At 40.3% G+C, this 12279-nt stretch overlaps 1 protein-coding gene across 1 annotated transcript in view; it reads right to left on the reverse strand.

Annotated features, from left to right (window-relative positions):
- ctnnd2a (catenin (cadherin-associated protein), delta 2a) overlaps positions 1 to 12279 on the reverse strand; it is a 291359-nt gene that overhangs the window by 20784 nt on the left and 258296 nt on the right. The window contains exon 21 of the mRNA XM_041066353.1: positions 596 to 845. Coding sequence (XP_040922287.1) covers positions 596 to 845 — 250 coding nt within the window. The remainder of the gene's footprint in view (positions 1 to 595; positions 846 to 12279) is intronic.

Consider the following 12279-nt stretch of genomic DNA (forward strand, 5'->3'; position numbering starts at 1 on the left):
AGGTTACACCAATTCATTTCAGCAGTGAGGTTCCCCCAGATATTTTACTACAGAGCATAATGATATGCTAGTTTAGAGGTGTGACACTGCAGATGCATTCATCCTACATCTTACCTCTTTCTGATATGCACGAAAAGGCTGACTGTTAAAACTGTCTTGCATTTCCTTTCACATGCTTCTTTGGGCCAGCTGAGACACAATCCCACAACAGCAAGGTCACTTGTGTATTTCCCTCAGCAGCCAAGTGTCTAATCAAGTTGTCCTTTTCAACCCTGCAAGACCCTACAATAGATCTGAAGGGTTTCCAAAAATACCAAGTATGTCATGCTGTTCTTTGGAGAAATTACTCTGCAATGATGCACTGCACATCCAGAATTTTTCCATTTGATGTAATGATGCAAACATATGAACCATGGTCTCCTCAGTCTTGAAATTTGAACTTGAACTTTAAATCTATTTAAAAGGAAAGGAAGAAAGGAAGGGAAAAATAAGTTCAAGTTGAAGTGTTAACCTCCAAATAAGTTTGAATAAGTGTCAAAGTATAAATGCCCACCACCAATTTTATATTAAGGACTCAAAACTTTGGCCAACTCACTTGTCTCCTTTGCTGCGGGCGATGCCGATGAGTTTTTCGATGCCGCCAGCATCGCGCAGAGCTTTAGCATTCTCCATATTCTTGGTGATGACTTCGTGCAGCGCACAGCAGATGGCAGTTACCGTATCATCTGACATAGCCTTGCTGGGAGGACCTGTGGTTCCGGAGGACCCACTGCTGGCGGTATTATTGTTGCTGCTGCTACTACCGCCTGGTAACCGATGGATCAAATCTCTCATGGCGTATTTACCTGGTGTGTGTGGAGAAAATGAAGGAGAGGTACAGAATTATTGGTCAGATTGTGTTCTCGGCACATCCTCCTGGATATAGCCAGTTTTGGTGGAAACAGCTTGAAAAACTGAGACTTAAGTTTTTAAATTTCTAAATAACGTCTATTTTGGAGAAGGGACTATCTTGGAGAAGGGACTAGAAATTTGACAACATGGATATATGATTTCTGATTTACAGTGGGTGTGAGGGTTTCTTAGTGTGTGGTTATGGATGACTGGTACAATATAAAAATCCACAATTACCTCAATAATATACTTAACAGACACTTGGGAACCTACAAGTAATAAAACTAATATCGCCCTTATACTATTTTTTTTTTTTAAAGCAAATGCTGTATGAAGGCTAGTGAGTAGTTTGGATAACTCCATAAAGCTTTAGGTTAAGAGGGCAATACTGCAAATCCTCTGACGCACACACACTGATGCAGACATGCTGAGAATCCAATAATGGGCGACTCATGGTATTTCAGAGAAAAGGCAGGCATATGAAGAAAATAAAAAAAAAATGATATTCAAAGACTTGGGTTGTTGAGAGATCGAAACAACAGAGGGAGTAATTAAGAAGAGTGGGAGATGCTGTCAGATAGAAAACCCATAAACTCAAGTAGTGAATGGGTGGAGCAGATGGAAGCAATAATGTTTGGAGTGAAGGGGAGTTTAAGGCGAAGTGGTGTGAGTGTGGATTTCAAAGAGGGAATGACAGAAACTGAAGACAAAACCTCCTACATGTGATCGGAGCTTCCCCACACACTAAGGTACTGTAGTCAGTATCCTGCTGGTGTTACATCAAACAGGATTAAGACAAGACTCAATACCGTCACCAAATTGTAGATTTTTTTTATTTAATATAAGAATAGTTTGTTGACCTTTGCATCTTTTTATACAAATAATTTTGCTGTTATTTCCTGCAGTGTTTCTGAGTCAACTACAGCCAAAACTCTCAGTGGAGTTTCCCGTCAGAGTGAAAACACCGGATATGAAGATGACTGAGAAGAGGGGGCGCCAATAAAGGAGAGATCAGAGCAAATAGGTGATGAGTGGAGGGATGTGGAGGACAGGTGAGGAATTGGAGAGATGAGAGGAAAGAAGTGATTGTGCTGACTGAGGTTGCATGCGTAGATGCATCAAACATGAGCAGCAGTCAAAGGGTAAGAAATGCCTTGACCGTCATATAACCTGTCAATTACACTTGAATCATCTTGAGCTCCTGGGGGACAAAACCCATAGATCATGTTTCAAATAAAGAACCATTAATTTTGGACACAGAGGGGACTGTTCAATAATGAACCATGCTTGAAATGTGCTTAATTTTTAACAAAACCCTCTCAACAGAACCACTAGGACAAACCCTCTTACACTGATGCACACTAAAAGGTACACTTAAATCGACTGTGCATCTCCTCGAGAATGAATCAGTCTACCCTCACTGTGACATATGTTGTTGCTGGGAATGACAAAGCATGCCGTTTAAAGCAGTGCATGCCAGTTTCTGTGTGTATATAAAACTGAAGAGCTGCTCAGTCTGAGTCACTGTCTCCTAAATTGTTACAAATGCAAGCCCTCCACAGAAGTGCTGGATCGGATAAAGCAGATGAAAAACAGGAAGTGCTACTTTAAGTGTTAAATCCATGGTGCTATCATCTTCAAGTGGACTATTACATCTTCTCTGGCAGCGGAGAAAACTGAGGTCAAAACACTCAATTTGCAATGCATGCAAAATGCTTCTGGATTTCGCCGAGTGTTGTTTCACTGGTTGTAAAATAATGTTTCCGGACAATTCATTTTTGCAAAAACAACCACATATCTAACTGCTGCTTCACATCAAAGGTCTAAAAATTCTGCAGCCCATGGTGTTACTTTGAATTTATAAAGTCTGAGTGAAATATAAACAAAAGAACAGAAAAATCCACGTGGGTTACAGATTTGTTCCTGCACACACTATATTCCTTCCTTGTCTTCATTCACCGTTTTCCAGAAATGCCCCACTTCTCCACATAAGGCTCAAAGTTTGTTCCCAGACCAATCCATCACAGTGATATCCAAGGAGCCCTTACAGATCTGGTGGTGAATCCCTGGCTCACATTTACCTTCTAATAAGTCTAAGTGATTTGGGAAGGGCTGAGGGAACAGCAAAGCAAACACATAACACAGGAAAATCAGGTGACACCATTCACCTTGAGAAAGTGAGGAAGCACTAACTTGCACAAGGAAGAATTTACATGATTATACATATACGTCCTTGTACAACAAACACTTTGAATTCCCAGAAGCACACACATTTAGACACACAAGATATGCACACACATCCATGCATGCATGCACAGTCACACAAAGGCGCACACATGTAAGAGTATATAAGAATGGAGTTGGCAGATAATTAGTCTTGTGTTATCTCGGGTTGGCAGGCTGAACAAAGGTTAAAGGGTCATTGTCTTTTGGCAAAGTTAAGCGACATCCTGAGAAGAAGACTCCCTATTTGACGGACTGGAATCAGACTAACCCGTTCCCTGACTGATTTACTAGCTGATGACCGACCGAATACCATGCTGACGACTTGCTTTATTAATGATCTGACTAATTTCTGAGTGAGAGAATGAATTATTCACTGACTGACTGCATGACTAATTTACTGTCTGGATAATTTACTGTCTGCCTGCCAGATAATTTACTGCGTGAATGACTGACAATTTATTGATTGACTGACTGACTGATTGAGTGAGTGTCTAATTTATCAACTGACTGACTTTAGGGAATCCAGTAATAACAAAAGGAGTGTGTGGAGTATACAGAAGAGATGTAGAAAACCATCAGAGGTGTGTGTGTGTGTGTTACTCTAAGCATTTCACGCTTGCAGACAGATGCTCTGATAAACCGCTGTCTGCATATCTCTAAAATATACTTCCAAGTGTGTGTGTGTGTATGTACACAGGTGTGTGCATGCATATCAGTCTCTGCGACATCATCATTTATCCCACAGGGGTAAGTGTAGAAAGGGGGAGATGATATGGAAGGAGATAGTGGAAGAGAGGTTAAAAGAGGAAGGGGAAACAGTACAGTCGACCTACATATTTAAGAGAGAAGAGGAACAAGTAGAACAGGAAGGAAAGAGAAACTGAGTAAAGAAGAAGAAAGTGTACACACACACACACACACACACGCCTATACACACTTGACCGCCTTCATAGCTGGAGAATCAAATGGAGAGCCCCTTGTTAGCAGCAACCCTTTTAATAACACACCTTGTTAGAGGAACACACTGCATCCTGATAATCACTGAGGGCTTACTGAAAGCCTCACACACATACACTTTGACACCTTGACAATACACACATACACAGCCATACATGCACATAAATACACATCTCACCTGAACATACGTAGTGCTCATTTTTCCCTCTTTCTGGCTGTTTGCTTCAGTTTTTGGTTTGTTTATTTTATTTTTTGGGAAAGTTTTATTGTATTTTTTTTTATTGCCTAACAGCATTTTATCAGAGAACATTCATACTGCACTGGAAACAAAATAAATAGCTTAGACTAGACTAAATTAAAGCAAAGCTGTGCTCAGATTGCAACTTTAGCCAAATCAAATCTGGCCTTTTTTCTATAACCAGATACTATGACACCCAGAGGCCTGCAAGTAGCGTATTGATGAATTGTGGCTTAATATAAATAAGAGGGAGAGAGTTGCTGCACTTTTCTAACATGAATGCAAAATTAAACACATTTTAAAAGCTCAATCTTCTGATATGCTCGTTACCCTGATGAAGACATCAGTCATCATCTGCCACTTATCTGGGTCCAGGCCCAGTTTGCGGGGGCGACCGCCACCCAGTCCACAATGCACCGAAGTCCTACGGCACCTCCCATAGGTGGTGAGCCCATGGGAGGTAGTGCCGCCCGGAGCGGGACTCAAAACCACGACCCTGAGAGATTGTGTCTCATGCTCTACCAACTGAGCTAACCGGGCGGCAATGAAGACTTTATTTGTTAAAATACTGGGTTTTAGTTATGACTAAATATACCATTTATCTCTCAGACATTTAGTTCACAAATAACTTATTTGAATGTGTCAGAATGAGTACAACTGTATAAAAACTGTAATTAATCCCCACATGCAACCAGATACCAAGCTAAGTGTCAAAGCCAGGAACTTTATGTAACAATTATTCCTGTAATTCCTGTAACAGTGATCACATGTTAGTAGCACAGGGAGGAAAGAAACAAGAGAGCTGAGGAGCAAATTGAGATGTATTTTTCATGAGTGGGTGGCGACTCCCTCTACGTTAAAGTCCTACTTTGACATAGACAGCACCTCTACATGCCAATGTGCAATCTCCCCTCTCCTCTTACACCTACTTGCTCTGTCACTGAAATGTGAGCTACACCTGGAACATGTCCTCAAGGAGAGAAGCATGCCCTGTGTTGATCACTGCACAGTCTAATAAACCTGTATTACACAGATCCTCCAATATAGCCATCTTCACCTGGGAGGCAGAGCTGGTAATGTATTCCTGTGCTGCATTCCCTCATGTGTCGCTAACTCCCACTGAGCGGGGCGTGCTTCATCTGGGCCATAATGGCTGATTTGATTTAAAGAGATCCAATTACCCTCAACAATGGAGTGATTTGATTGTTTACTGACGGAGAAGGGAGAGTGTTATTGAAGCAAAATTGGAGGTAATTGTCTCAGGGAGATGTGGAGAAAGATGAAATGGCTTGATTGGTTGTGGCGTCCGACTGTCTGAGAATAAAGGATGGTTAATACACAGTTATCAGTGACTGGGTTGGGGTTTCTGAGGCGAGCTGCTGTAAGCTAACTGGTATTAAAAGGTTTTGGCTATTTTATGTTTCTAAAGCCTTCCTGGGTTCTTTTGAGTATGTTCTGGGCCGAATTAAAAAATCCATGATACAATGAAAGTTTACCACCTTAATAACTGGCAGACATTAGGTAGTTCAGTCTGCAGCTGTGAAATCTATTTTGAGTTATGAGGGGAAAAAAAACCTGCTGTCTTAAAGGCCTATTGTGAACACTTTTAGAATTTTAGGTATATTCATGTGTATAACTGAAGTGATTTATGATCGTATTTGAATATATGTTAAAATGTTGTTTCTCCAATGCATTGATTTGACATCAGCCAGTAGAATTACAGCTTAGTTTGAAATGTGGTACGATTATGAGGCTTTATGTTATAGCTGTGGTTTAATTATGGGGCTTTATGCTATGGCTGCCACTAAAATATTCATTAACAAAACCGGTGTTTCAGTGTCTGTGTGATTTGACGCCCAGGGTTGGTTTAATCAGCCGTACATCACATCATCAACAGGGGGCACCAGATTCAAAGGAACAAAGGTGTTGGTGTCTCTTCTGTGGGAATATTCCTTTATTGAAAACATTAAAGTGGCGTGTTTATGGGTTTTGGATGTCAGCCTCCGAGGTCTCACACTGAGCATATGACTATAGACCAAACTTACATCAACACACAAACCCTGGAGATATCCTCAAACATCAATATTGTCAGTGAGTAAGGAGGGAGGGAGCATTTTATTGACACCAATTTGACTTATTTTGCTTGTATTTTAAGCCAGATCATAAAAAACTGCAGCATTCTAATGGGTTCTGGATTATGGACTCAGTTTTAAAGCAGCAACAAACAGGCTGAAATATAAATAACATACTGTATACACACACACACTCACACACATACACATCACACACATTTTTGTCTTACATCTGTTGTGCTGTCACTATGCATTCCCCTTACCCAAACCTTAACCATCACAAATAAATGCTTAACCCCAACCCTTACCCTAACCTACACCTAATTCTCACCTGAACCCTAAAACCAAGTCTTAACCCTCAAACAACCATTTAAAGTTGTGAGGGCTGACCAAAAAAGATTTGTCCATACAGCTGCAGAAACACATGTGCACTGGTACACACTGTAGTCACCAATTATCAACATCCTCACATCGTCGTCAAGTCAAAACAGAATGACCTGCAATGGCAGCCTGATTCCCCGCTGCAATGCAAGGTGTATTCCTTTTAACTTATGAATAAATAAGTATATAAATAAATAAATAAAAATTTAATACAGAGGAGAGTACAGGCAGATGAAACACAGGAGGTTTAAAGAGGTCAGAAATGGAGGTAAATTGGAAATGGCATGACTGTCGCTTCCCTGTTATGAAATATTCTGTCTTTCTGTGTTTGGTGCTTTTCAAACCAGTTACATCTTGCCATCTGTGTGTCTCTCTTTGATGTCTGCGGGTGACAGGTTTACGGCGTAAACGGCAGAGCGAGGGAGAGAGCGAGGGAGAGAGTGAGGGAGAGAGCAGCACAGAGCAAGTGAGGGAGGGAGGAAAGGTGTGGGGGAGTTGTTTTTCCCCTGTGAGGAACCTGTGGCTTCATTAAAGACATTCTAGACATGAAGAAGATGCCTGCTTGAGAAGATCTATAGATGCACACACACAGACATACAGTAATTATGCACACACTCACAGTGGCAGGGAATAGAGAACTCCCATTGTGATGGTTAGATGAAGTTACAGTGTAGAGCTTCTCAATAATAATCACGAAGACAATGATAAACTTGCATATGTCATTCAAGTATTAGCTGTTACTCCTGGTGTATGTGTCCATGGCCTCCCAAGATTATATGAACATGAGTCTGATCCTGGACAGAGAGACCAAAAAAAAACCTCATCATTGTATTTTGACAGCACTTTCATTCCCTCTCTCTATTTCTCTTTATTGCTCTCTATTTCTATTTTTCTGTCTGATGTGCTCCCAGTCTGGCACAGTGGAGCAGAGGACGAAGAATGCCAGAGAGAACAAAGTGTGCTGATAAAAGACATGTCAGACCCTCGTACACATGGGGATTCATCCTGAAGGCAACACAGAAATTTCATAAAGTACTGCTGCAACAGGGACAGAGAAGCGTGTGTCAGCTTAGTGTGAGGTGGTGGACATGCCCACACTCTCTTTCGGCCCGCTACCCTTACAGAGTTGTTTATTGTTACCACAGAGAAGTCTGCTGACAGCAGGGATAGCAAAATATGTGAAAGTTGGCACTGGTGTGGAAAACACAAAATAGATATTGTCTCCTGATCTAAAAATATTTGGTTTGGCCATGAATCCACAACCTGGAGTAATCACAATGCAGTTTTTTGCCCTCTGCTTAGTGCAATTCTGCAGTGTATGACAATGTATGTGTGTTTATGAGAAGGAGAAGTGTTTAGATCAAAGGCTTGAAACCAGTGAGTTTTCTACTCTTTATTTACATCAACAATGCCTTACCTCTAATGAACACACACGCTCTCTCTCTCTCTCACACACACACACACGTACATCTGCAATAATGCAATTAGCGACATCCCTGTGGTGCACTACTTGGGTTTCCACGGTAACACTCCCCAGCACTGATGTCATCAATGCGAGACACAAAGAGCGAGAGACTGCGAGAGAGGGAAAACGAGGCGTTATGAGCTCATGTCTGCAACGACACAAGGAGACTGGGAGTGGGGGTGGTGGGGGGCGTGGGTGGGGAATGAATGGATCAGAGGAGGAAAAGGAGAAACAAAGAAGAAGAAGAAAGACAAGGAGAAAAGCGGTATTGTGTTCATGTTGTAGACAAGACGGTTGTTAGTATTGCTTTTTCTCACATCATGCTACTATGAGGTTTCACATTTTGCTTTTGAAGAGGACATCAGTATGCCTTTTTGATGTTGGAGGTCAATTGCTGGAGTCCAAATACAGGAAGATAGCCAGAAAATCTGGCATTTAAAAGCTGACTGGTTAGATTTCCTTTCCATCTTTTTACATTATCTCCGTAAAGCAAAAACATTTTCTAAAATTATTCTTGAATCTATGTGCAGATCATGAATAGCACTATTCTGCTGATTTGCAGACCGATGTACAATCACATGCAATATGCCTGTTATGATTAAACACTTTGAGCCATTTAAAGAACCTGAATCACTATACTTTTAAAAAAAATATGTCTCATTTGTTTGAAAATTGCAACTTAAAAAAGTTTTACACACAACTTTACATGACTATACATCACATAGTTAATGTAATCCCCACTATAGGACTTCAAAGTCAGAATTCATGTTGGGAATTTAAATTAAAACCTAAATGCTGAATCCAGAAAGACCAAGTCACTTTGTACAAAAAACAAAACAAAAACAAAAACAAACCAGCAAGAAAATCTTAATTCATCAAATGTCTTAAATGAATACAGATTTTTTTGCATTAAGTACTTTTTCATTAAACATTAACTTTGGTTTATTTGGTTTATTTATAAGAACCTTTAGTAAATGGTTGCTGTATTAAAAAGAAAAAAAAATCAGTCTTTTGGCGTTCAAGTGCTGTTCCCAATTCATGTGTGTCAAATTACCATCTGTAAGTAAATGGGGAAGAATTGCGCTGACAGACGGTGTATCAGTGAATGGGACTCATTTATTGCTACGCAGGCATACAGTACATTATGCAAATCAAAAACTATGAAGGAGGTGAAATCAGGAGAGAGACAAAAACACTGACAGATGAGAAGAAAGATTCTCGGCGACATCAATATACCACTAAATCACATTACAGAGGGATTGGAATATAAGCGTACATATGTGGTTAGGTCTTTAGCTGTCACTGCTCTCTTCTTTTTCTCCTCTGTTTGATCTTCTACCCCTCTATATTCAGTCTCTCTCGCCTGACGAGGCCTCTCTCTGTTCTTTTCCTCTGTCCTTCTCTAACCTTGTACTACTCTCACTACTCTCCTTCTCTATTGCTTGTCTTACCGCCATCCAATCATAGGCCCTGTTCGCACCTGACATTAACATGCATTTTGGGTGATCCAGTCACAAGTGGACAGCTCTAAGTCCGTCAGTTCACACCTGGCATTATGATTGGTTCTCACTTTCTGTTCGCAAAGACCAAATGTGTTGCTGTTTTTAAGTGGTGGGTGACACCAGTGCACTAACCATACCTAGTGTACCAGAAAGTAAGAGAAGAAATCAAAACAATACAGATGGTTTATTCCTTGGTGTGTTCCAGGAAAACCAAATTGCTTTTGAGATTTTTGACATGGGATTTTCAATATTTTCAGAGGTAGTGAATAAAGCCATCTTACGCTATTTAAGAGCCAAATACAACTACAAATGAATATGTACTGCTTATGCAGAGGACCTCAGTTGAGCAGGCAGTAGGTCCTTCAGTGTAACCCATTCGCATACACATTGCTAAAAGAATGTGACCCATATGTGGCCCAGAACACCTCCGAATGTGGTCTGAGCAATCGGATCCAATTGAGTCCTCAATGCATCTTTGGTGCATTCACATTTGTACTTAGAGCTCTTCACATGTAACTGGATCACCCAAGATGCATATTCATGTAAAATGCGAACATGGTCGTACAGTGCTTTCCAGATGATTTGACAATCTGATGTTATGGTGAGCAAAAGATAATTCTCATCTCTGCTCACTCTGCTGAGGTCTCATGCAAACTACCATTACCCCAAGGTGGTGATGCTGCCAAATATAGCAGAACTAAAGGCTTATGACACACTATTGCATGCGTTTTAAGACACAAAGATTTGGTTTCTTGCTTTTCAGAAAGAGGTGATTTTCTCTAGATTAGCCATGCGAAATGATATTATAATTAGGTGGAACTTTGATCTTACAAAGACCCCCAAACTGCTCTGTGAAATTGCTTTGTCACTTTGGGTTAAGCTGTTGTTTTGCAGAAATCCACAGTGTAAAGGAAAAGGTTTGTGACTCAGAGGTTAGAGTCACAGTGGTGAATAAAGCTTGCAAAACATTGGCCAAATGGGGCTTGTCACTTAGGAGAGTCTGGCCTCTACCTCATTTCTGTCGACATGTATCATCTCATACCTTGCCAAGAGTAAAGGCTCAACCCTGACTGATCCCTCTCACTTCTCCCCTTCTCTCTCCATTTTCTCTCTGCATCTCTGAAACCTTCTGTCTTTCTGTGCCTCCGTGTGTCATTGACTCTCACACTCGCTTTCTGTCTCATTTACCACTTGGCCGTCTCAACAGTTTGGAAAAGAAGTTGACTGGGATAATTCTGAATGGAAACTGATAATTTATTTCATTGTTAGCTAGCTAAACACAGCCAGCTCATCATTGCAGTCTTATTAGGTGAAGTAAGCGCTAAGTAATTTTAACACTGAACAAATGAAACCTTGCTTGTAGAAACAATCCCACTGAGAATCAACAACCCACCCTGCAGCTCCAGGGAGTTCAGGAGTTTTTCCATCACTCAAAGCTCAGATGGCTTAATGCAACTTTAATACACCTGGTTCTGGAGGACTGAACCAAACTAGACCAAAAACTGTCCATTTCAGTGGAACCTATTAGCTACATCAGACTACGCTTAAAAAAGCGTTTACTAAATAAGCATCAAAACAGTCTTTCTCAACATGTCTGTTTTCTTTCCCAAGTTCATCTATTTTTAAATCTGGCAACACATCCCTGATGGTGCCAGCCACAGTTGCTATGGGAGAAGGATGATCTGAAATGTCCCGAATTTTCTCTATCTCTATTGCATATCTCAATTTCCCTCTATCACGCTCTCTGTCTCATTGTCTAAGTAAGTATCTAAGAAATAACATTGGGAGAGCTAATCAGACTCAGGACTTAAACCATGTTATCCTGCACCTAAATAAGTCAAGCGTGTATTCAAATGAAAAATGCCAAACAAATCTGAATTGATTTTCCCTCTGACTTGCATGTAATTACATTATTCAATCAGCCTGTGTGTTTTGCCTTTCTGTCCATGAAGCACACATTCATTACAATGTCTACCTCTCTTTCAAAAACTTTCCTATTTAGCTTTCTCTACCTGAGAAGCTAATGGTAATAAAAGACTAAAAGAGAAAGTGTAACAGCTTTTTCTAATTCTAAAAGGTCACACTGAAGAATCGTGTTAGTGCGTGGACTGGTTTTCTCTTCAATTTTATTCAAATTAAACATTTATTCTGATGATGTAAGAGCAAATGGCTCAATCAGACTTAATGTTAAGGCAGCTGAAACAGCATTTTGATCTCAAAATACTAGATTATTCTATTAAAAGCAATAACATGACTAAACTGTACCTGGTCAAACAAAAGAAAAAAAAAACACAAATGATCAAAAACTATTCAAATCAGTCTGATAAAACCAGTCGATCTAAATCTGCCATGTGATTAAAGGTTTTCCCTTTTTCTCACAGGTACCCTATACATTCCTGTTTCCCATTGATTTCTTTTTGATTGATCATACTCAGTTACACCGGGTCATTTTATGTGACAACCATCCTATAGGTCTCTTTGATCATGCACTTACATCCATTGACATCTGTTCCCCTCTTGGTATAAACCCCCAACCCTACTTCTTGG

The sequence above is a fragment of the Toxotes jaculatrix genome, chromosome 20 (assembly GCF_017976425.1).
Source record: "Toxotes jaculatrix isolate fToxJac2 chromosome 20, fToxJac2.pri, whole genome shotgun sequence".
NCBI lineage: Eukaryota > Metazoa > Chordata > Actinopteri > Toxotidae > Toxotes > Toxotes jaculatrix.